We start from the raw sequence: 22681 nt of genomic DNA, 5'->3' as shown, positions 1-22681 counted from the left end.
ATTAAAGCTTGTATAAACAGGTTTAACCACTTTTATATTTGCTTGCAGTCTGTATTGTTTTTGAAATAAAATGGCATCTAACTTAAAAATCCACTAATTTATCACTTTCGGGGCTGATCCCTCATTCCTCCACCTTAATCTATTGCTCTGAGTTAGTACTGTGCTTCATGAAGGATCCATGAACTTTAACTTTCAAAATTGTAACATTTATATAAAACCGATACCTAATACTTAAGAATTCTTCTTTTAAAAAAAATTTTAGTGAAGTGTAGTTGATTTACAATGCTGTGTTAAGAATTCTTGATTTTGTCAGAAATTGAATTGAATGATACTTTTTTTTGTTTTTGCGGTACGCGGGCCCCTCACTGTCGTGGCCTCTCCCGTTGCAGAGCACAGGCTCCGGACGCGCAGGCTCAGCGGCCCTGGCTCACGGGTCCAGCCGCTCCGCGGCATGTGGGATCTTCCCAGACCGGGGCACGAACCCGTGTCCCCTGCATCGGCAAGCGGACTCTCAACCACTGTGCCACCAGGGAAGCCCGAATGATACCTTTTGAAGGACAAGAAGTTTTCTCCCAAGAAATCATTTTACTTTCCACTGAAGTAATGCCTCTTTTCTCTCATTTGTCTTCCATGTTCTCTTCCAGAAGTGAGTCCCTGAGCCCGGAGTTGGTGGCGGCTGCCTCCGCGGTTGCAGACTCTCTCCCTTTTGACAAGCAGATGACCAAGTCGGAGCTGCTCAAGCAGCTCCAGCAGCATGAGGAAGACTCGAGGGCACAGAAGGATGGAGAGAGACGTAAAATTAGGTTGGTGAATCAAATAGCTGTGTCAGTGATGCTGATACGTCAAAATAGGCTGGCTTCATGTGAGTGCTGAGTTATATTACATAATATATTCACTTACATATAAAATGTGCCTCATAAGTATTAGCAGTTTGATTTTTTTTAAAACTCGTGTGTAAAGTAAGATTTCAGTTTTAAAAGACCAACTGAATGATTAAACTTCTCTTGAGAAGTTACATAATTTCTTGTCCCTGAAAAAGAAGTGGTAAATTCAGTAATGTTATTTAAAATAAACAAATAAATAATAAAATAAGACAATTTCTCTGAGAAGTTTTTTTTTTTAGTTAAATAATATGCTGGTTTTATGCACAATATGGTCACGCATTTTATTTGTCTTTGAACAAATGCAAAGCAATAAATAAATATGGCTAAATCTCAACTTTAATATAGGTTTTTAATCTAGGTGCTGGGTATACAGATATTGACATCTAGTTGTCTGGATGTTTGACAGTTTTTCATGAAGGACACTTTTAATTATGTATTTTTTTTTGCGGTATGTGGGCCTGTCACTGTTGTGGCCTCTCCTGTTGCGGAGCACAGGCTCCGGACGCGCAGGCTCAGCGGCCATGGCTCACGGACCCAGCCGCTCAGCGGCATGTGGGATCCTCCCGGACCGGGGGCACAAACCCGTGTCCCCTGCATCGGCAGGTGGACTCTCAACCACTGCGCCACCAGGGAAGCCCTTAATTATGTTTTAAATGAACATTTCTAAAGAATATCTTTATTATTATTTTTTTTTTTTGCGGTACGTGGGCCTCTCCCCGCTGTGGCCTCTCCTGTTGCGGAGCACAGGCTCCGGACGCGCAGGCTCAGCGGCCATGGCTCACGGACCCAGCCGCTCAGCGGCATGTGGGATCTTCCCGGACGGGGGCACAAACCCGTGTCCCCTGCATCGGCAGGCGGACTCTCAACCACTGCGCCACCAGGGAAGCCCTTAATTATGTTTTAAATGAACATTTCTAAAGAATATCTTTATTATTATTATTATTTTTTTGCGGTACGTGGGCCTCTCCCCGCTGTGGCCTCTCCTGTTGCGGAGCACAGGCTCCGGACGCGCAGGTCCAGCGGCCATGGCTCACGGGCCCAGCCGCTCCATGGCATGTGGGACCTTCCCAGACCACGGCACAAACCTGCGTCCCCTGCATCGGCAGGCGGACTCCCAACCACTGCGCCACCAGGGAAGCCCAAGAATATCTTTAAAAAAGAGAAAGCCACATCAATCTTAGTGGTCTGTGGTGTTAATAGGCAACATAATTTTTCATTTAAACATGACTTTTTGTTCAGTATTAGTGCATAGAAGTGAAGTAACAATTAAGTGATATGAATCTCATGTTTAAGAAAGTTTATTACTGTTCTGTAGCTAAAATTTCTAACACACTTGACCTTTTTCTTATTTCAGTTTCACTGACATCATATCAGATATGAAAGTTGCCAGATCTGCCACAGCGAGAGTTAGCACAAGACCAGTGCATCAGATTCAGTTTGATGAAGGGACTGATGATTTTGTTGGCCAAGAGAAGCCTGCTGATCTGAGAAGAAGGTATTCAGGCTCTGCAGTCTGTTTGGTTTTGTTTGTTAAACTGTAGATTTACTTTATTGTTGCTGTTGGGTGTCTGAGCATCATGAATGCATTTATATCTGCCTCCTTACTCTCCACGTCCCATTTCCTAGAGAGGGAGAGATGTACTGGGTTTCGCAGCCCGACATTTTTCTATCTTGTAAATCAGAATGGGCCCTGCCTCACATTTACCCACGGTGAATAAAGGTCTCCTGAGTTAGAGTAAGTGGAGTTGACTGAATTGAACAAATGAACGTTTTGCGAGGAACACTTTTTCATTCTGATGTGTGCCTAACAGTGTATATTCATGTACTCTCTATATCTCTCTATATAATCATCTTTCTTCATACCTTGGAGAAATAATCCACCATCAGAAAAAGAAAGAAGATCCATTATAATACCTTAAAGTAGTAGATTATTTGTGGCAATCTGAATTTGGTAATTTGCAGTTCTTAAAGATGCTAAGCCATGCCTTACATCGTTTTTTGGTTGTTTTTTTTATACATTTATTTATTTATTTTTGGCTGCGTTGGGTCTTTGTTGCTGCATGCGGGCTTTCTCTAGTTGTGGTGAGCTGGGGCAACTCTTCGTTGCGGTGCACGGGCTTCTCATTGCAGCGGCTTCTCGTTGCAGAGCACAGGCTCTAGGCGCGCGGGCTGCAGTAATTGTGGCACACGGGCTCAGTAGTTGTGGCCTGCGGGCTCTAGAGTGCGGGCTCAGTAGTTGTGGCGCATGGCTTAGTTGCTCCGCGGCATGTGGGATCTTCCCTGACCAGGGCTTGAACCCGTGTCCCCTGCATTGGCAGGCGGATTCTTAACCACCGTGCCACCAGGGAAGTCCTAGGCAGCTTTTTAATGCAGTCATTTTATGCACATAAACCCCCTCCCTACTTTTTCAGCTTCTTCCTCACCACCTTCTAATTTTTGATGACAGCTCAAATCATTAAAAATCAATCAATAATATAGCATTCTGATGTAATTGCATAGCATCATTTCAAAGAAGACTGATTTAAAGAAGACTAAAATTAAATATTTTGGGTCAATATTTTTTTGGTTTGTTTTTTGTTTTTTTAACAAATTTAATGCCTTTTCTATCTTATTTATTTATTTTTGGCTGCATTGGGTCTTCATTGCTGCACATGGGCTTTCTCTAGTTGCGGCAAGCGGGTGCTACTCTTTGTTGCGGTGCATGGGCTTCTCATTGCGGTGGCTTCTCTTGTTGCAGAGCCCGGGCTCTAGGCGCACAGGCTTCAGTAGTTGTGGCATGCGGGCTCAGTAGTTGTGGCTTGTGGGCTCTAGAGCGCAGGCTCAGTAGTTGTGGCTCAGGGGCTTAGCTGCTCCACAGCATGTGCGATCTTCCCAGACCAGGGATGGAACCTGTGTCCCCTGCATTGGCAGGCGGATTCTTAACCACTGTGCCACCAGGGAAGTCCCAGGGCAATATTTAATAAGTTAAACTCCAAGTACACATTCTACTTTATTCAATGTCATAGATATAAATATCACTTTAAATTAGTAATTCAAATAATCTTCCAAAGTCACTATAACCCCTGAACTTCCTTTGTTAACTGCTGACCATCTTTTCCAATCTTCCTATACACATTAATAATCTAATACCCAGAAGGAGCTAACTCAGGTTGCTGAGGTTATACATAGAACAAAACCCATGGAATACACAACACACAGAAGACATTCTGTAAGCACATCCTGCTATGAAGTTCAGTTAGTGTTTGTCAGACCACGCTAAATATTTGGTTCCCCTCCCCAACTATCACTTTATAGGCTTGAAGGAGAGAAAGAACAGAAACTTTATGTAAATAAAGACAGCTTTCTATTATAAAATAACTGTGGGGCTTCCCTCGTGGTGCAGTGGTTGAGAATCCACCTGCCAATGCAGGGGGCACGGGTTCGAGCCCTGGTCCGGGAAGATCCCACATGCCACGGAGCAACTAAGCCTGTGAATCACAACTACTGAGCCTGCGCTCTAGAGCCCGTGTGCCACAACTACTGAAGCCCGCACGCCTAGAGCCCGTGCTTGTCAACAAGAGAAGCCACCACAATGACAAGCCTGCACACCTCAACGAAGACTGGCCCCCGCTCACTGCAACTAGAGAAAGCCCACGTGCAGCAATGAAGACCCAATGCAGCCAAAAGTAAATAAATAAAATGAATAAATTTGTTAAAAAAAAAAATGAATCCACCTGCCAATGCAGGGGACACGGGTTCGAGCCCTGGTCCGGGAAGATCCCACATGCTGTGGAGCAGCTAAGCCCGTGCGCCACAGCTGCTGAGCCCGTGTGCCACAACTACGGAAGCCCGTGCGCCTAGAGCCCATGCTCTGTAACAAAGAGAAAGCACCGTAATGAGAAGCCTGCGCACCGCAAGGAAGAGTAGCCCCCGCCTCGCCACAGCTAGAGAAAGCCTGCACGCAGCAATGAAGACCCAAAGCAGCTAAAAATAAGTAAATAATTTTTTTTTTTAAAGCTGCCTACAGGACTCTAGAATAAGGGGAAGCTATGGTGAGATACCAAGTTGTTCACCTGGTCTGACTTGGGAGAGCCTGAGACATTCCAGGCCTGGACTGATTCCGTCAGTTAGAGATGGAGAGGTGTGAGTCCAAAGCACTGGCTTTGGAGTCATGCTGACCTGCACTGTGCATCTGACTAAACTTTCATAGCCCCATCAGTCTGCTTCCCTATTTGTGAAATGCTGGAAGTGAAGCCTGCTTAAATGGCTTTCTTGAGGGATAGAAATGTGTGAACAATATATAGTAGATGCACAGCGAATATTCTTTCCCTTCCCTTCTGTTCTCTTTAGTACATTCCTCTTATAAAATTCCATACTTTGGTGAATCATTCCCTCTTGACTGTACTTTAATCCATCATCCTGTTTACCTGACACGTCGTTGAGGTTGAGGGAATGCCGGGTGGGGAGAAGAGGGCAAGGCACTGAGGGTAGTTCTGTAGCCTTTGTTTACAAATACTTGGGGACCTGCTAGAGAAAAACTGTATGATTTGAGATCACCTTATCTAATTTTAATGCAGTATTTTCAGTTAGTTTAATTTAGTAGAAAAAAGTAATTTGATCCAGAAAAGAATTCAAAATTATTTTAAAAACAAACCTTCTAGTTTATAAACTAGTGTTTAGTATGCCAGTAAATTTATTCAAGAACGAACGTGAATTGATACACATTCTTGTTGTATGTGCTTATGTTGCTGTGCTTTCCATAAAACAGTTGATTTTAATACAAGGAGGGCTTCCCTGGTGGCACAGTGGTTGAGTGTCTGCCTGCCGATGCAGGGGACACGGGTTCGTGCCCCGGTCCGGGAAGATCCCACATGCCGCGGAGCGGCTGGGCCCGTGAGCCATGGCCGCTGAGCCTGCGTGTCCGGAGCCTATGCTCCACAACGGGAGAGGCCACAACGGTGAGAGGCCCGCGTACCGCAAAAAAAAAAAACAAAAAACAAAAAACAAAAAACAAACATACAAGGAAAAGTTATCTGTTAACTCTCTGACATTAATTTCAAGTTAATTAAATAGCTATGTAAAGAAAGTTAAACATTATTTTAAAATTACAGAATGATCGCTTTGTAAGTGGGAATGTTTTGATTTTTCTGTACAATCTTTTTTTTTTTTTTTTTGCGGTACGCGGGCCTCTCACTGTTGTGGCCTCTCCCATTGCGGAGCACAGGGTCCAGATGTGCAGGGTCAGCAGCCGTGGCTCATGGGCCCAGCCGCTCCGCGGCATGTGGGATCTTCCCGGACCGGGGCACGAACCCGTGTCCTCTACATTGGCAGGCAGACTCTCAACCACTGCGCCACCAGGGAAGCCCCTGTGCAATCTTTTATAATTATAATTTTAATTAAGCAGGCAGTGTTTTTTACCCATAAACTAAGACAAATGTTGACTTTAACAACTTCTAACTTAGCATATTTTAATAGCTTTCCACAATGTCAGGTTTTCTAAAACCTTAATATGAAATGGATCAAATAAAAATTGTGGCAAATTAGGCTGATCTTTTCAATTAGGTATTTTGGTAGTTAAATTGTTGTAACTTCTTTGTTGTATTATGATGTAAAAATTCAGGTGAACTTGTTCCTGTTTTTAGTTATCAGTCCTAAAGATGTGGCAATTTAGTTAAAATGTCTGGTGTGGGGCAACAGAATTATTTTTAATTTTTACATTGAATATTTCATATAAAATTTTCTTCTCATAAACAATTTTTTGTTGACTGTGTATAAAATATTCATTAAAATAATTTTTTTCTTTTTCAGTTTTAGGAAAAATATATTCAAGGGGAAGAGGCTTAATATTTTTGAGCTTAAGGCAGTTACTGAAGAAGCACCTGAAACAGGTTTGTTAAGAAAATAACACTATTTCTCAGGTGTAGAAACATTCCATCTTTGAAAAATGTCCTTCATGTTTTGATTGCATAATAATCAGGTATTTTAATATTCCATCCTGTCATTGACCTGGATCTTGCTTATTGATGTAGTTGTTGACATTGTTAGTGTTGGTCAGATTTCTCCCTTGAAATGCTGCAGCCCATGATGCAATGGGAGGTAAGTACCATCAACCGCATGAATCCAGATCTATAGATTGGCTGCTAATTTGGGTTAGAACGTTAATGATCACCTACTATTTGCAACACGCCTTTGTACTATTATGTAAAGATAAATTGTGGTGTCTGCCCTTAGGCAGCTTACTATCTAGAAGAGGAGAGAGCACTTATAGATGCTAATTTATTGAAGTGATTTAGAGATTATTTAGGAGATGGGAAGGAGAGCATTCAGGGAATATATTTAGCAGACTTGTAGTGTTTTTTTCTTAACACACAGTTAGTGTTTGTTTTCTGTTCTTCCCCCTTTCTCCTTTCGGCAAGAAGTCAGATCCTTCACAGTCACCATTTTAAGCCTAATTAAAAGAGAAATAAGTGTCCTCTTGCTTGACATTAAATTTGTTTTACTGATAACTTAAATGAAGAAACTCTATACAAATGGTCTTAGCTTATAAGTGACTTTCATTTCTAAGGATTATCAGTTAACTTTTTGGACCTTGGTAGAAATAATTTTATTTTTGATATTTAAGTTTCTAGGCCATCTTCCAGTGGCTCATTTAATCTTCCAGTTACTTATTAAAACATCTGATTTTCCCACTATTCAATAAACTCCTTGATATTAGGGGCTGGGTCTCATTGATTTTTGTACACCCAATAGCCCCTAGCCAAGTGGCTTACAAATAATAGGAATCCGTTATCTTAAATCTTAAATCCTTTTTTAAACAAATTGAGCTATAAAATAAATATCCATGGAGGAAAGGCATTAATTCAGTCACTGTTCATTTAAGCTGAAGATGAAGCTAAGAGAACAACCCACCCTTCTTGTACTGTGACAACTGCATTCTGTCCTCTATGATTGAGGAAAAGGAAATGCAAAATGCACAGGCGTGGAGAATGGATCACCTCTCCCCTGTTGAAGTGGCAACTCTTTTTTTTTGGGGGGGGGGCGCCGCACCACCCAGCTTGCGGGAATCTTAGTTCCCGGACCAGGGATTGAACCTTGGCCACTGCTGTGAATCTTAACCACTGGACCACCAGGGAATTCCTGAAGTGGCAACTCTTAAGCTTACCCCAGAAAGGGAATTTTTTGTCAGGGCAGCTGCTATGGTCTACCTAATGAACAGCCAGAAGAGGTGCTTGGGTTCTTGAAGGAGCCAACTTGCTTTTTTAAAAAATAAATTTATTTATTTATTTTTGGCTGCTTTGGGTCTTTGTTTCTGCGCGTGGGTTTCTCTAGTTGCAGCAAGCGGTGGCTACTTTTCATTGTGGTGCACAGGCTTCTCACTGCAGTGGCTTCTCGTTGCGGAGCACGGGTTCTAGGTGTGCGTGCTTAAGTAGTTGTGGCGTGTGGCCTCAGCAGTTGTGGCTCGCAAGCTCTAGACTGCAGGCTCAGTAGCTGTGGCACATGGGCTTAGTTGCTCCACGGCATGTGGGATCTTCCTGGACTAGGGCTTGAACCCATGTCCCCTGCATTGGCCAGCAGATTCTTAACCACTGTGCCACCAGGGAAGCCCCCAGCTTGCTTTTTTTAAGCAGAAATCTTATTCCTAAAACTGAAATTAGCTGGCAAGGAGGTACTGAAGTTATATGTATTTTATAAAACAATATAAAATGATTATGTTCTAATAAGGAAAATAATGCACAGGTTTATATAAATTTACTCTATTGAAGGTACTGTTTTAATAAATATACTTGCATGAATCTGAAGACTGTCCTTTGTTTCCAAGTACAATAGAAACAATGTGCAAACTTAAATTTAGTGTTTTTTCACTGTTGTTTCCCTACTGTGTAAAATAATGCCTGACATGTAGCTGGCATTCAGTAATTATTTATTGACTGAATGAATGAGTTCTTCCATCTCATGAGTCCCACATTTCGCTCCCCCCTAAATTCTTACCACTGCTGCAAAGGGTATTGTCTTAGATCCGACTGCTTATCCTGGAGTAAACAACAGTGGAGAGGCAGTTTAGCTTAATGGAAAGAGTTTTGGCATTGTGTAGATCTTGATTATTCAAATTCAGATTCTGGTATACTAACCTGTCTGAGTCTCCCTTTTCCCACCTATACGTACATCTCAAGGATTAAATGAGGTAATATAGTTAGTGTCAGGTACAGTGCCTGGAAAGAGTTGCAGCTCTTAATAAAAATGACGATGGTGATGATGATCATGGAAAAGACATAAGTTGATCATTGCCCACTGAATAAATTTAAAAGTTGTAACCATGATAATTAAGTTATTTTCTGTTATGATTACTTTAAATGTGGCTAATTAGCCTAACTGCTGGGATTTTTTCTCTGTATCAGATGTTCAAGACCAACATACTTCATAACCAGCAGTCAGTGTGTGGTCAGGCATGGTCATACATGAACTTCCATGTACAGGTCTTTGTTTGGACATGTTTTCTTTTGGGTAAATACCTAGGAGTAAAATGGTTGTATGATAACTATATTCTTTCTTTCCTTCTCTCTCCCCTTCTCTCTCCCCTTCTCTCTCCCCCTCCCTCCCTCCCTCCCTTTCTTTCTTTCTTTCTCTCTCTCTCTCTCTCTCTCTCTCTCTTTTGTTTTCGTTGCTGCGTGCAGGCTTTCTCTAGTTGTGGCGAGCAGAGGCCACTCTCGGTTGTGGTGCGTGGGCTTCTCACTGCAGTGGCTTCTCTTGTTGTGGAGCACAGGCTCTAGGCATGCGGGCTTCAGTAGTTGTGGCACATGGGCTTAGTTGCTCCGTGGCATGTGGGATCTTCCTGGACCAGGGATCAAACCCGTGTCCCCTGCATTGGCAGGCGGATTCTTAACTACTGTGCCACCAGAGAAGCCCTGATGATAACATTTTTAAAAAGAAAGATATTTACATGGAATTGTGCGTAATTTGGATGTTTTTATTCTACAGAGGCAGTACCTTCTCTTTGGGATGTAGAATTTGCTAAGCAGTTAGTGGCAATCAATGAACAACCCTTTCAGAATGGTTTTGAAGAGATGATCCAGTTGACAAAAGAGGGGAAATTGTGGGCGTTCCCAATTAATAATGAAGCAGGTAAGTCTTAATGCCATAGGTTTATAAAACTCAGTGATTGAGATTAAATGTGGCAGATGTTCAGTTGTAGGTTTTGGATATTTACCTGAATTTCAAAACTTTGTATAAACATCTTTGTGATGTCCTAAAAGAAATCTGACAGTGTTTTTTTTAAAAAGAATGCTACGATTTCACTGAATTCTAGTTGTTGGATAAGGAAAATAAAGAAGTAAAATTATATGGCAGAAATGCATCATGAATTTCTGTGACATAGAAGTGTTAAGAACTGCAAATGATGACAGTTTTCTACTTGCTAAAAGCAGGAGATTACCTGGTAAATCTTCTAATACATTAAATACTGGGTATGAGATCATCCTTCAGTTTTGGGGAACATTACAACCTTCAAGTTTTATGCTGGTATCTTTTATTTAAAACTGTTGCATTAATGAGGCACATGTTTCTTGTATTCAAAGCCACCCAAAACAAATATGTTAGGAGGCTTTGAAATTCTTTGGCTGCATACCTAGATGCTTTGAGCCAGTAATAAAACATTATCTACTTTCCTGGAGATTTTTCTAGAGGTGTTACATCTTCCTCATTCAAAAGGAAAACAGTATTGCTATGCTGTTTATTTTTTATGGTGCCCATGATGTCATCAGCTAAACATTTCATTGAATTTTTATTGATGTATTTTCAGTTAGAAGGGATTCATTTACTTTTATGGTAAGATTAAATAGAAATTGCAAACACCTCAGGAAGTCTTAGGAAAATGTAGTCTGTATTTTAACCTTTGTAGTATTATGCTGCACTGTAGTATTTTCATTTTTGATAACCTTTCATTTGTTTGGATTAACAAGTGGAGTGGTAGCTTAAATAGTCTTATATTTTCATAAAGTAATCTTTTGTATAGGAAAACTTTAGGGACTTACAAATCCTTTAGCAAATTCTTAATATTTTGTATATTTGTATGATATATTCAGTAATAGAGAAATTTGCATTTCATCTATTAAATAATGTGCATTTTTTAAAGTAGTATACTTTAAATATTTTTTAAAGTATTATGGCTTCTACATTCTAGAAGGTATCAGGATATGGTAAAAAAAAAAAAAAAAAAAAAACCCAAAAACCAAGGACATTTATTTGTGTAAGCCTGAGTTCAGATTCCAGCTATGTCAGTTATTAGCCATTTGCCTTTGAGGAAATTATTTAACCTCCCGAGCCTTAGTTTTCTCATCTGTAAAATTAAAGATACCTCACTGGAAGAATGTAAGAATTAAATAAGATATTGAGTTGCTCAGCACAGTTCTTGGCATATAATACATAGGAATAAATGTTAGTTCTTTTCCCCTCCTGTATGATGATAGAATTTTAAAAGTAGCAAAAAAAAAAAAAACTAACAAAATACAATCTATGATATTAAGGAAGACTTTGTTCCATATTTGGTGAAAGTTGGGTGTTCCAGGTCCTCATGGTTCAAGATATGGTTTTAAAACCCAGTATTGAGGTAGAATATGTGACTTTACTTAGGAGAGACAGTGAGTGTGGTGGTTAGAGATCAAGTTCCTGAGTGAGTCTTCATCTCTCCAAGCCTCACTTCCTCCATCTTATAAAATGATGGGAATAATAATAGGATTATTTTATGGGATTCTTCTGAGAAACAACTCATTATACAAGTAAAGCATTGTCACCATCATCATCCCTGTTTCTACAACAACGATATTGTGAGGGGATTTGCTATTATAACTATTTTCTCTTCTATACTATAACATCTTTAAATCTTAAAATATTCATGAGGATACTGCGTATTTTCTAGGAACCACCAAACAGGATAATAGAAAAGCATGAATTGGCAGTACATTGTCATCAGCAGAAAAACATTTAAGTTCATCAGAATCTTGAGTGTCCAGACTCCAAAGGAATTTATCTTAGATTTGACCTCGTTTCTGAGAAAGTGTAATTTCTGAAAAAGGAAAAAAACATGTTTTCTGGTCAGGTTGGGGAGATAAATGTGACAAGTGTCCATATACACTGTACATATTATTGATGCTTTGGGGTCGGAAAGGGAGGTATCTCATTTCCAGCTCCTGAAGGCAATTGTTATCTGAACGAAAAACAGGAAGGGAACTGTGGAAACGTTCTCACTTTGATCACTCCCCTCAGTACACACTTAGGATCTTCTGAATACTTTAAGCAGACCGGCCTTAGAACCTGGAGCCTCAGCCGTTCAGTAACACTCTTTTATATTTCTTATACTTAAATTTTAAGAGTAGTAAAACATCATGCTCTCTCTCCTAATAATTAGCTTCATGAAGATTTACTTTGATGTTTTTGGGGAAAGATGTTTTGTTGTGTATTTAGGGACTCACCATGTCAGTGTGGGAACATAATACCAAAAATGATAAAATGCATGTCTTGTGTTTAACATTTACTTCCCAGTGTTGCATTTTTCTGTTATATAAAAAATTGCAGTTGTTTGTTTTGCCACTTAAAATGTAAAAATTGTTTTTCCAATTTGAAGTAGCTTTTTGTCAGTTTTTAAAACCTGGTTTGTCCCTTCTATGTGCTTTGCGAGCCTAGAGATTTATAAAAGCTGTTAGATGGAATTACTCCCAGTTAGATTTTGTAGTATTTGTTATATATTGGATTGATAATAAGATCACTTCTATTTTAGCTTTGGCTTTATCTAAATTTAATCTCATTTTTACCACTACCCAGTTAACAGAGTCTTGCTCTTGAACATCCATTAGCCATGTACATGCCACCAAATTACAGGTGTTTTTGAAATACCCTCCAAGAGTAATTCTCAGTTTAGAGGCTTCAGTGGGCAAAAAAGCTCAGTCATGGATGTCAGTCACACTTTTTTTTTTTTTTTTTTTTGCAGTACGCAGGCCTCTCACTGTTGTGGCCTCTCCCGTTGCGGAGCACAGGCTCCGGACGCGCAGGCCCAGCGGCCATGGCTCACGGGCCCAGCCGCTCTGCAGCATGTGGGATCCTCCAGGACCGGGGCACGAACCCGTGTCCCCTGCATCAGCAGGCAGACCCTCAACCACTGCGCCACCAGGGAAGCCCACACTTTTGTTTTTATTCTTCAGTTGGTTTAAACTTGTTCACTTGTAATGTGCCATCCTTTGCTAGGGTATCTGGAATGTGTGCTGTAATATGAGCTAACAAGAATAGTGAGAAAAGTTCAGAAAAGAGGGTTCTGTTGTCATGTGGGAGGGTATAGTGTGGAGAAAATTGGGGCAAATATAAAGATGATTAAATATGTGTTGTCTGAAACAATCTGTTGGTTGTTTGAGATGGTGGCCTTTGAACAAGAGCCTCAGAATACTAACAGGAAAAGAAATAATAGTTTTGACAAAATAGAAGTAGAAGCAAGTCAAAGTGAAAGTGACTGAATCTGCTTCAGTGCTGTAATACACTCTTGTCAAAAATAATTGGTCAGGGCTTCCCTGGTGGCGCAGTGGTTGAGAGTTCGCCTGCTGATGCAAGGGACACGGGTTCATGCCCCGGTCTGGGAGTATCCCACATGCCGCGGAGCGGCTGGGCCCGTGAGCCATGGCCACTGAGCCTCCGCGTCCGGAGCCTGTGCTCCACAACGGGAGAGGCCACAACAGTGGGAGACCTGCATACCACCAAAAAAAAAAAAAAAAAAAGATTTCTCTTGCAAAATTTTCTGTCTTAAGTCTTATATTTTAAGTACGTCTAAGGATATTAATAACTAACAACAACAACAAGATCTCAATCCAGAAATCACCCTTGGATTTTTGAGAGCACTTATCACCTTGATTTATTAAGTTTCCAGTGCTACGACCTTATTTTTTAGCCCTAACATACTCTTTCAAATATATTGAACATGTAAACCTGCCTTGTTTTTCACATTAGCCATATTGGGTTTTTTTTTTTTTTTTTTTTTTTAAGAATAATTGTCACAGGAAACTGTTAGCAGTGTTTGACGATATGGAAAAGACCTTTAGCAAAGCGAGGCTTTTATTTTTCATTTTTTACCTCTCTGGATTGCATTTCTCCCATTCCTATCCCCAGGTGCATATGCCTTAAAAACAAAAGGAAAAAAAGTGAAGGAGTAACAACATGCTTGCTTGGTGGTATAAACTATTGAGAACCATAGAGAATTCTGAATGGAATTCAGAGAAAGATTTTTTTAAACAATAATTTGTCTTATTTTTTAAAAATACATATGCATTTAGGGAAAGGACTAGAAGGATATACACCTTAGAAGTGATTAGTCTTGGAAGTGATTAGCCCGGGAAAATGTGAGTAGAAACTTTGGGGGGTTATAGGATAGAGAAAACTTCCATTTTAAAAATTCCTGCACAGCTTTTTCCCTGTATTTCATTGAATATGACTACTTTTGTCTTTCACCGTTTTAAATATCTCTGAAATCGTGATGCATCTGGTTATGCTAGTCAGGCATCAGTGAAGGAGCAGTTGTCATTGCCTGTTGTGGATATGCATCCAGATTTGCATTAGGGGCGTCAGAGAGGCCATAGTGGAACACTCTTAAGAAACGCTGCATCGCAAATGTTCTTAATAGAAGTTGGAAAGCATGGCCACTGACAACTCCGAGTTGAAAAGCCAGGTCAGAAGAGTTGGATTCTGAATGTGAAGTTTTAGGAATACCTCAGCTGACCATGTCAATCAGTTTTTGCTACGTAACAAACCAACCCCAAACTTACTAAAACAACAGCTAAGTTGTAACTGCTCATGAGCTTATGGGTTTTCTGGTTGGTTTTGGCAGGTTGGCTGGGGGTGGGTTGTTCTAGAGTAGCTTCTCTCAAATGTCTAGTTGGTGCTGGCTGGTTGGTGTCTAGTTGGTTGTCAGAGAAGGCGATAAGAGGGTTATATGTCATTCATCATCTCACAGGCTAGCCTGGGCTGTTCACCTGGCTATAGAAGAGTTCCTAACACAAGGAAGAGCAGCGATTGACGTACAAGTGCTTTTCAGGCCTTTGTTTGCATTGTGTTTGGTAATGTCCCATTGACCAAAGCAGGTCACCTGGCCAACCTCAAATTTAAGGGTTGGAGAAACAGGCTGTATCTACCTCTTTATGGGAAGAATGGCAAAGGCACATTGCAAAGGGGCATGTATACAAGCATAGGAGTGGTATGTGGCCATTTGGCAGTCTAACGCCTTAATTTATTTCTTGTGTGTTTTAGTTTTTATAAAAATGATGAATAGATCTTTAAATGTCCAAATAAAATTTTAAAAATCTCTTCCAATAAGTGTAAGATAATTGTAAGTGATTAGAGAGCATTTTTAAACTTCTTATTTTGAGGTAATTGTGGGCTCACGTGCAGCTGTAAGAAATGATAAATATCTCACATACCCTTTACCCATCTTCCCTCAGTAGTTACCGCCCACGTAACCACAGCACAGCATCACAGGCAGGCAGCCGGCAGCCGTATCTTTCAGCCATGTTCAGATGTCACCAGTTCTACATGTACTCCTTTGTGTGAGTGTGTTTGTGTGCTTAGTTCTGTGCAGTTTTGTCACATATGTAGATCCCTGTAATCACGACCACAGTCAGGGTACAGAAGAGTTCTGTCGCCTCAAGGATCTCTCTTACACTCTTTCATAACGACATCCACTCACCTCCCACCGCCGTCCTTTCTTAGTCCCTGATCCTTGGCAATCTTACTAAATCCACTTTCCATTTCTATAATTTTGTCATTTCAAGAAAGACGTACAAATGGAATCACACAGTATGTAACCTTTGGGGATTGGCTTTTTTTCTTCCCACTCAGCATGATTAATTCTCTGGAGATGTATCCAAGTTGCTATGTGTGTCAATAGGGGTTTTTTGCTGCTGTTGTTTTTATTGCTGAGTAATATTCCATGGTTTGAATGTGCCTTATAGTTAGTTTAACCATTCCCCTGATAAAAGACATCTAGGCTGTTACCAGTTTTTGGCTATTACAATAAAGGTGCTGTAAATATTCATGTACAGGTTTCTGTATGAATACAAATTTCCATTCCCCTGGGATAAATACTCAGGAGTGCAGTTGCTGGGTAGTATGGTAGTTACATGTTTAGTTTTTAAAGAAACTTCCAAGTTGTTTTCCAGAATGGCTATGCCGTTTTATATTTCCACCAGCATTATATGAATGATCTAGTTTCTCCTTCTCACCAGCATTTGATGTTATTATTTTTTCTTTTACATGTGTTCATATTCTGATTGGTGTTTATTAATATTTCATTGTGTTTTTCATCTGCATTTCCCTAATGGCTAATGAGGTTGAACATCTTTTTCATGTGTGTGTTTGCTATCTGTATCTCTTCTTGAAATGTGAAATGTCTCTTGTTTTTTGCCCATTTTCTAGTTGGATTATGTTTTTTTCTGTTGAGTTTTGAGTTTTTAAATATATTCCATATACTTCATTGAATATATGGTTTGCAAATATTTTCTTCCAGTCTATAACTTGTCTTTGTATCCTTTTAACAGATTCTTTCACAGACCAAAAGTCTTCAATTTTGATGGGGTCCAGTTTTTCCTTTTATGGATTCTGCTGTTGGTGGCAAGTTCTTTGCCAGCCCTAGAATCAGAAGATTTTCCTCTGTTTTTTTTTTTTTTTCTGTTCGATATATAGTTTAGACCATGATCCATTCTTTGTTAATTTGTATGAGGTTGAGGTTCTTTTTCAGTTCTTCTGGCACCATTTGTTGAAAAGGCTGTCCTTTCTCCATTGAATTGTCTATGCCTCTTCGTAAAAAGTTGGGCATATTCATGTGGATCTGTGTTAGTCTGCTAAGACTTCTATAACAAAATATCACAGACTAGGTACCTTAACCAACAGACTTTACTTTCTCAAAGTCTGCAGGCTGGAAGTCCAAGATCCACGTGTTGGCAGAGTCCATAACAGGCTCTATTTCTGGGTCCTCGATTTTTGTTCCATCAACCTCTGAGTCTTACCACCTGCCAATACCATACTCTATTTTAAAAAAAAAATTTTTATTGGCATATAGTTGATTTACAATGTTGTGTTAGTTTCAGGTGTACAGCAAAGTGAGTCAGTTATACATATATCTACTATTTTTTAGATTTTTTTTTCCATGTAGGTCATTACATAGTATTGAGTTCCCTGTGAATACCATACTCTTTTGATTACAGGCGTACCTCAGATATTGCAGGTGTGTTTCCAGACCATTGCAATAAAGCAAAGATTGTAATAAAGCAAGTCACATGCATCTTTTGGTCTCCTAGTGCATATAAAAATTATGTTTACACTACATTGTATTCTATTAAGTGTGCAATAACTTATGTCTAAAAAAAGTACAGTACATACCTTAATTAAAAAATACTTTATTGCTAAAAAATGCTTACCATCATCTGAGCCTTCAGCAAAGATCACCAATCACAGATCAGCATAACAAATATAATAATAATGAAAAAAGTTTGAAACATTGTGAGAATTACCAAAATGTAATAGAGACATGGAAATAAGCAAATGCCATTGGAAAAAATGGTGTAGATATACTTGCTTGGCAAAGGGTTGCCACAAACCTTTAATTTGTACAAAAAAAAAAAAGGCAATATCTGTGAAGCACAATAAAGCAGAGCACGATGAAACGAGGCATGCCTGTACTGTAGCTGTATAGTCAGCCCTAGCATTATTCCTCCTACTCTTTTCTTCTCTTTCAAGATTGTTTTAACTCTTCTAGGACTTAAGCCTTTCCATATAAATTTTAGAATAAGCTTGTCTGTGGCAAAACTTTGCTGGAATTTTGGTAGAAAGTACATTAAACCTGTAGATCAGTTTGGAGAGAAATGACATCTTTACTATGTTGAGTCTTCCAATTTAAATAGTGATTTTTATTTTTATGATCTTATATCCTGTAACCTTACTGAACTCACTAATTAGTTCTAGGAGTTTTTTGTAGATTCCTTGGAATTTTCTATGTAGACAATCATGTCGTCTACAAATAGTTTTATGTCTTCCTTTCCCATCTACGTGACTTTTCTCTCTGCCTCCCTCATCAGTGGCTGGAACTTTCAGTACTACGTTGAGTAAGAGTAGTGAGAGCTGACCTCCTTGCCTTGTTCAGGAACTTCGGGGAGAAGCCTTCAGTCTTTCACTATGATATTAGCTGTAGGTTTACCATGTTGATGTAGTTCTTCTCTTTTCCTAATTTGCTGAGACTATTTATCAAAGTGAGTGTTGGGTCATACGACTTTTCTTCTTTAACCTGTTGATATGGTAGATTACCTTGATTTTCAGATGTTGAACCAGCCTTGCAGTAAAATCCTACTTGAGTAAATCCCACTTGATCTTGGTATATAAATTTTTTTATACATTGTTGGATTTGTCTGCTAATTTGGTTTAAAGGTTTTTCCTCTAAGTTTATTAGAGATATTGTTTTGTAGTTTTCTCTCTCTCTTGCTCCTGTTTTTGGTTGTTGTTTTGTCTTTGTTTTTTTAACAAGGTAATGCTGGTCTCATAAAATGTGTGAGGAAGTATCCTGTCTTCTAGCTTCTGGAAGAGATTGTGTAAAATTGGTGGTAGTTTTTCTTTAAATGTTTGAGAGCTTTTAAATTACACATTTCTTTTCTTTAATAGTTATAAGATTATTCAGGTTATCTTTTATTTTGGTTGAGTTTTGGTAGTTCAATGGATTTTTTTTAAGTTGTCCATTTTTTTCAAGTTGTTGAATTTGTGAGTGTAAGGTTGTTTGGAGTATTCCTTTATTACCCCTTTAATGATTTCAGGATTTATAATGATAACCCCCTTTTCATTGCTGACATTGTTGGTGTGTGCCTTCTCTTTTTTCTTTATCAGACTTGCTAGAAATGTATCAATTTTTGTTTTTTTGTTTTGTGTGTATGTGTGCGTGTGAAGAACCAGGTATTGGTTTCATTGATTTTTCTCTATTTTCTTGTTTTCAATTTTATTGATTTCTGATGTTATCTTTATTATTTTCTTCCTTTTGTTTGCTTTGGGGTTATTTTGCTCTTCTTTTACCAGGTTCTTAAAGTGGGAGCTTAGATTATTGATTTGAGACTTCTCCTCTTATGCGTGCATTCAGTGCTATATATTTCCCTCTCAGCACTGTTTTAGCTGTGTCCCATAAATTTTGATTTGTTGTATTTTCATTCAATTCTATGTGTTTTTTAAAAATTTCTTTTGAGGGACTTGCCTTGTGTTACAGTGGTTAAGACTCCACACTCCCAATGCAGGAGGCCCAGGTTCAATCCCTGGTCAGGGAACTAGATCCCACATGCATGCCACAACTAAGGAGCCAGCCTGCCGCAACTAAAGACCCACACATCCAAATAAATAAATATTATTTCTTTTGAGATTTCCTTTATGACCATGAATTACTTACATCAATTTCCAACTGTTTGAAGATTTTCCTATTGTCTTCCTGTTACCAGTTTCTGTTTTGATTCCTTTATGATCAGAGAACATACTGTATATTATTTCAGTTATTTTAAATATGTTGACATTTGTTTTGTGACCCAGGATATGGTTAAACTAGGTGAATGTTCCATGGATACTTGAAAAGAATTTGTATTCTGCAGTAGTCTGGTAGAGTGTTCTGTAGATGTCAGTGTGATCCTGTTGGTTGATGTTGTTCAGTTCTTCTATGTCTCTGCTAATTTTCTACTTGGTAGTTCTCGCAGTTGTTGGCAGTGGGGTATTGAAACCAACTGTAATTGTGGATTTTTAAATTTCTACTTTATTTCTATCAACTTTTCTTTCATGTATTTAAAAACTCTTTGGTGCATACATAATTAAGATTGCTTTGTCTTCTTGGTGGGTTAATCCTTTTATCATGTAATGTTCCTCTTTCTCTCTGGTAATTTTCTTTGCTCTGAAGTCTACTTTGATATTCCTATAGCCACTCATGCATTCTTTTTTTAAAAATCAATGTTAGCAAGATATGTCCACCTCCATCCTTTTACTTTCAACCTACCTATGTTATAGGTAAATATTTGAAGTGAGTTTCTTGTATATAGCATATAGTTGGATCGTGTTTTTCTTTTGATGGTATATTTAGACATTTACATTTAAAGTAATTATTGATTTGTTAGGATTTAAGTCTCATTTTGTTATTTGTTTTCTGTTCATTTTCTCTGTTTCTCACTCCTCTGTCTTTTCTTGGCTTCCTGTGAGCTGCTTGAATATATCTTAGGATTCCATCTTATTTTGCTTTATGTAGTTTTTTTAGTGTAGTTTTTATAGTTTTCTTAGTGGTAGCTTTAGATATTAAAATATCCATTAGTAGTAATTGCTGCTACATTTTGAATATTTGTAGTATGCTAAGCATTGTAAAGGAGCTTTATAAGATTTATGTCTATTTAACTTTATAAAACCCCATGAAGAAGGTGCTGTCTTAATACTCATTTTATGCCTGAGGAAACTGTTGCTCAGTGAAGTTAATTTGCCCAATCACATGGCTGTTAAATTGGTGAGCAAACCTGTTTTACTCCAATGTTCATGCCTTTACTGTAATACTATACTACCTCATTAATGTTAATTTTATAGTGTAGGTTTTACATTCAAAATTGTAATGTATTTTGTCTCATTTCCTAGGTTTTGATGATGATGGTTCAGAATTTCATGAACATATATTTCTGGATAAATACCTGGAGGATTTTCCAAAACAAGGACCAATTCGCCACTTCATGGAGTTGGTGACCTGTGGCCTTTCCAAAAACCCATATCTGAGTGTTAAACAGAAGGTTGAACATATAGAGTGGTTTAGGAATTATTTTAATGAAAAACGGGACATTCTAAAAGAAAGTGGCATACAGTTCAATTGAAGATCATGGAAATTTTCATTTCAAGCTGTTGGAGATTCATATTATCATTAAATAATTTTACTAGAAGTTTTCCTATATTGTGTTCATTATTGCATCTGATTTGAATGGTATAAATGTTAAATTGTTTAGAAGTATATACAGTGGTAACTGAAAAATATTCCTGCATGGAAAAAAGTTACCAGCTTTTATGGATTCAACTAGTAATTCTAAACAAAAAGAGTATCTTAGAATTACTAATAAGTTTAAGACAACTTCCTGTAACCTTTTTCTTTTCATTCAGTGACCATACTTCTTTAAAATATAAGTCGCCATACATGTGATGTCATCAGAGGACTATAACAGTTGAGAGGATTTACAGACAAATTTATATGCATAGACTATATTTACATATACATGTAGTTTCTATATTTGCATATATACATATTTATATTTTCACACTAAATTAACTACCCTTACCTAAGTCTGGGTCACTATAGTAAAGTAACCTTATAGAAATAAAGGGCTTATACTAATCACTTCTAGAATTTTAGGTCATCATGCCAAAATCAGAACTAATTTCCTTTTTTTTTAAATTTAAATTTTAATTAATTTATTTATTTTATTTGTTTGGTATTTTTGGCTGCATTGGGTCTTCGTTGCTGTGCCCGGGCTTTCTCTATTTGTGGCGAGCGGGGGCTACTCTTCATTGTGATGCGCAGGCTTCTCATTGCGGTGACTTCTCTTGTTGCGGAGCACGGGCTCTAGGTGTGCAGGCTTCAGTAGTTGTGGTGCACAGGCTCAGTAGTTGTGGCACACGGGCTTAGTTGCTCTGCAGCATGTGGGATCTTCCTGGACCAGGGCTTGAACGCATGTCCCCTGCATTGGCAGGTGGATTCTTAACCGCTGCGCCACCAGGGAAGCCCAGAACTAATTTCTATTATGGTGTATAGCAACGTGATTCAGATTCATACAACTGAAAGGACTGAGGATTCTTTTAAAAAAAACAAAAACAACCTCAAATTAAGAATTTAGTTTACAGTGGCCTCAGGCTAGTAGTGTTCAGGCTCTGGCACAAGCAAACAAAAATTGTATGTGAAGGAACTCACCATAAACCCAGTCTTCAAATTACAAAACACATAAGGAAAGAAAGCACCATGAATGTACACCAGCAGAAACAATAGATAACAGAATCAGACTCACAGAGCCTTTAAATATTGGGCTTATCATATTCAGAATCTAAAAATATGTGTAACTTAGAATGAAGTATAGAGCAAGAGACTATAAAAGTGACCTAACAGATCTGGGGAAAAAAAAATTAGTGAAGGGGTTTATTTTTATTTATTTTTATTTATTTATTTTTAAATATTATTTATTGGGCTGTGCCGGGTCTTAATTGTGGCCTGTGGGATCTAGTTCTAGTTTAATTTAACAACAGATTAGACACTGGAAAATAGATCTAAAGAAATTCTCCACATTCAGCAGAGAGAATCAAAGAGAAAACAAATATGAAAGAGAGGTAAAGATGAGTATAAGAAAGTAACATTTGTATAATCAGATTTCCAGAAGACAAAAGAAGAAATGGGCCAGAGGCTCTCTTTGGGTAGTTTAAAAGAAAAATGATAATTTAATAACTGTTAAAAAAAATAGGATCTCTATTTTTAAAATCTTCTCAGAAAGAAAACAATAAACTCAGACCATTTCTCAGGAGAGTTTAAAATATTCAGAAAGCAAATAATCCTACAAATTATTCCAAAGCATAGAAAAAGAAGGAAAAAAATCCAACTCAGTTTCAAGAGATTAGAATAACAAAGATTAATCTCAATCATTACACATTTGAAAGATCCAAAATAGCAAACACAATCCAGCAATAAACAGGAAAGAACAGTTAATAATCTAGTTTATCCCAGGAATGCAAGAGTGGTTTGACAATGGAGAAAAAATATATATGTCACCTCA

At 38.4% G+C, this 22681-nt stretch overlaps 1 protein-coding gene across 2 annotated transcripts in view; it reads left to right on the top strand.

The window, feature by feature from the left end:
• The window catches only part of MRPS31 (mitochondrial ribosomal protein S31), a 30359-nt gene extending 9547 nt beyond the window's left edge, over positions 1-20812 (top strand). Inside the window, exons 3-7 of one of the 2 annotated variants that reach the window (XM_081214983.1) lie at positions 645-803; positions 2239-2379; positions 6672-6751; positions 9840-9983; positions 20517-20812. In XM_081214983.1, the coding sequence (XP_081071109.1) occupies positions 645-803; positions 2239-2379; positions 6672-6751; positions 9840-9983; positions 20517-20746 (754 nt within the window). In that variant the 3' untranslated portion in view covers positions 20747-20812. The remainder of the gene's footprint in view (positions 1-644; positions 804-2238; positions 2380-6671; positions 6752-9839; positions 9984-20516) is intronic. The other variant, XM_081214982.1, reaches the window with a different exon arrangement.
• The last annotated feature ends 1869 nt before the right edge of the window (positions 20813-22681 follow it).

This window comes from Mesoplodon bidens (assembly GCF_964165515.1).
Source record: "Mesoplodon bidens genome assembly, chromosome: 17".
Taxonomy (NCBI): Eukaryota; Metazoa; Chordata; class Mammalia; order Artiodactyla; family Ziphiidae; genus Mesoplodon; species Mesoplodon bidens.
This window is presented reverse-complemented; position numbering and strand designations above follow the sequence as displayed.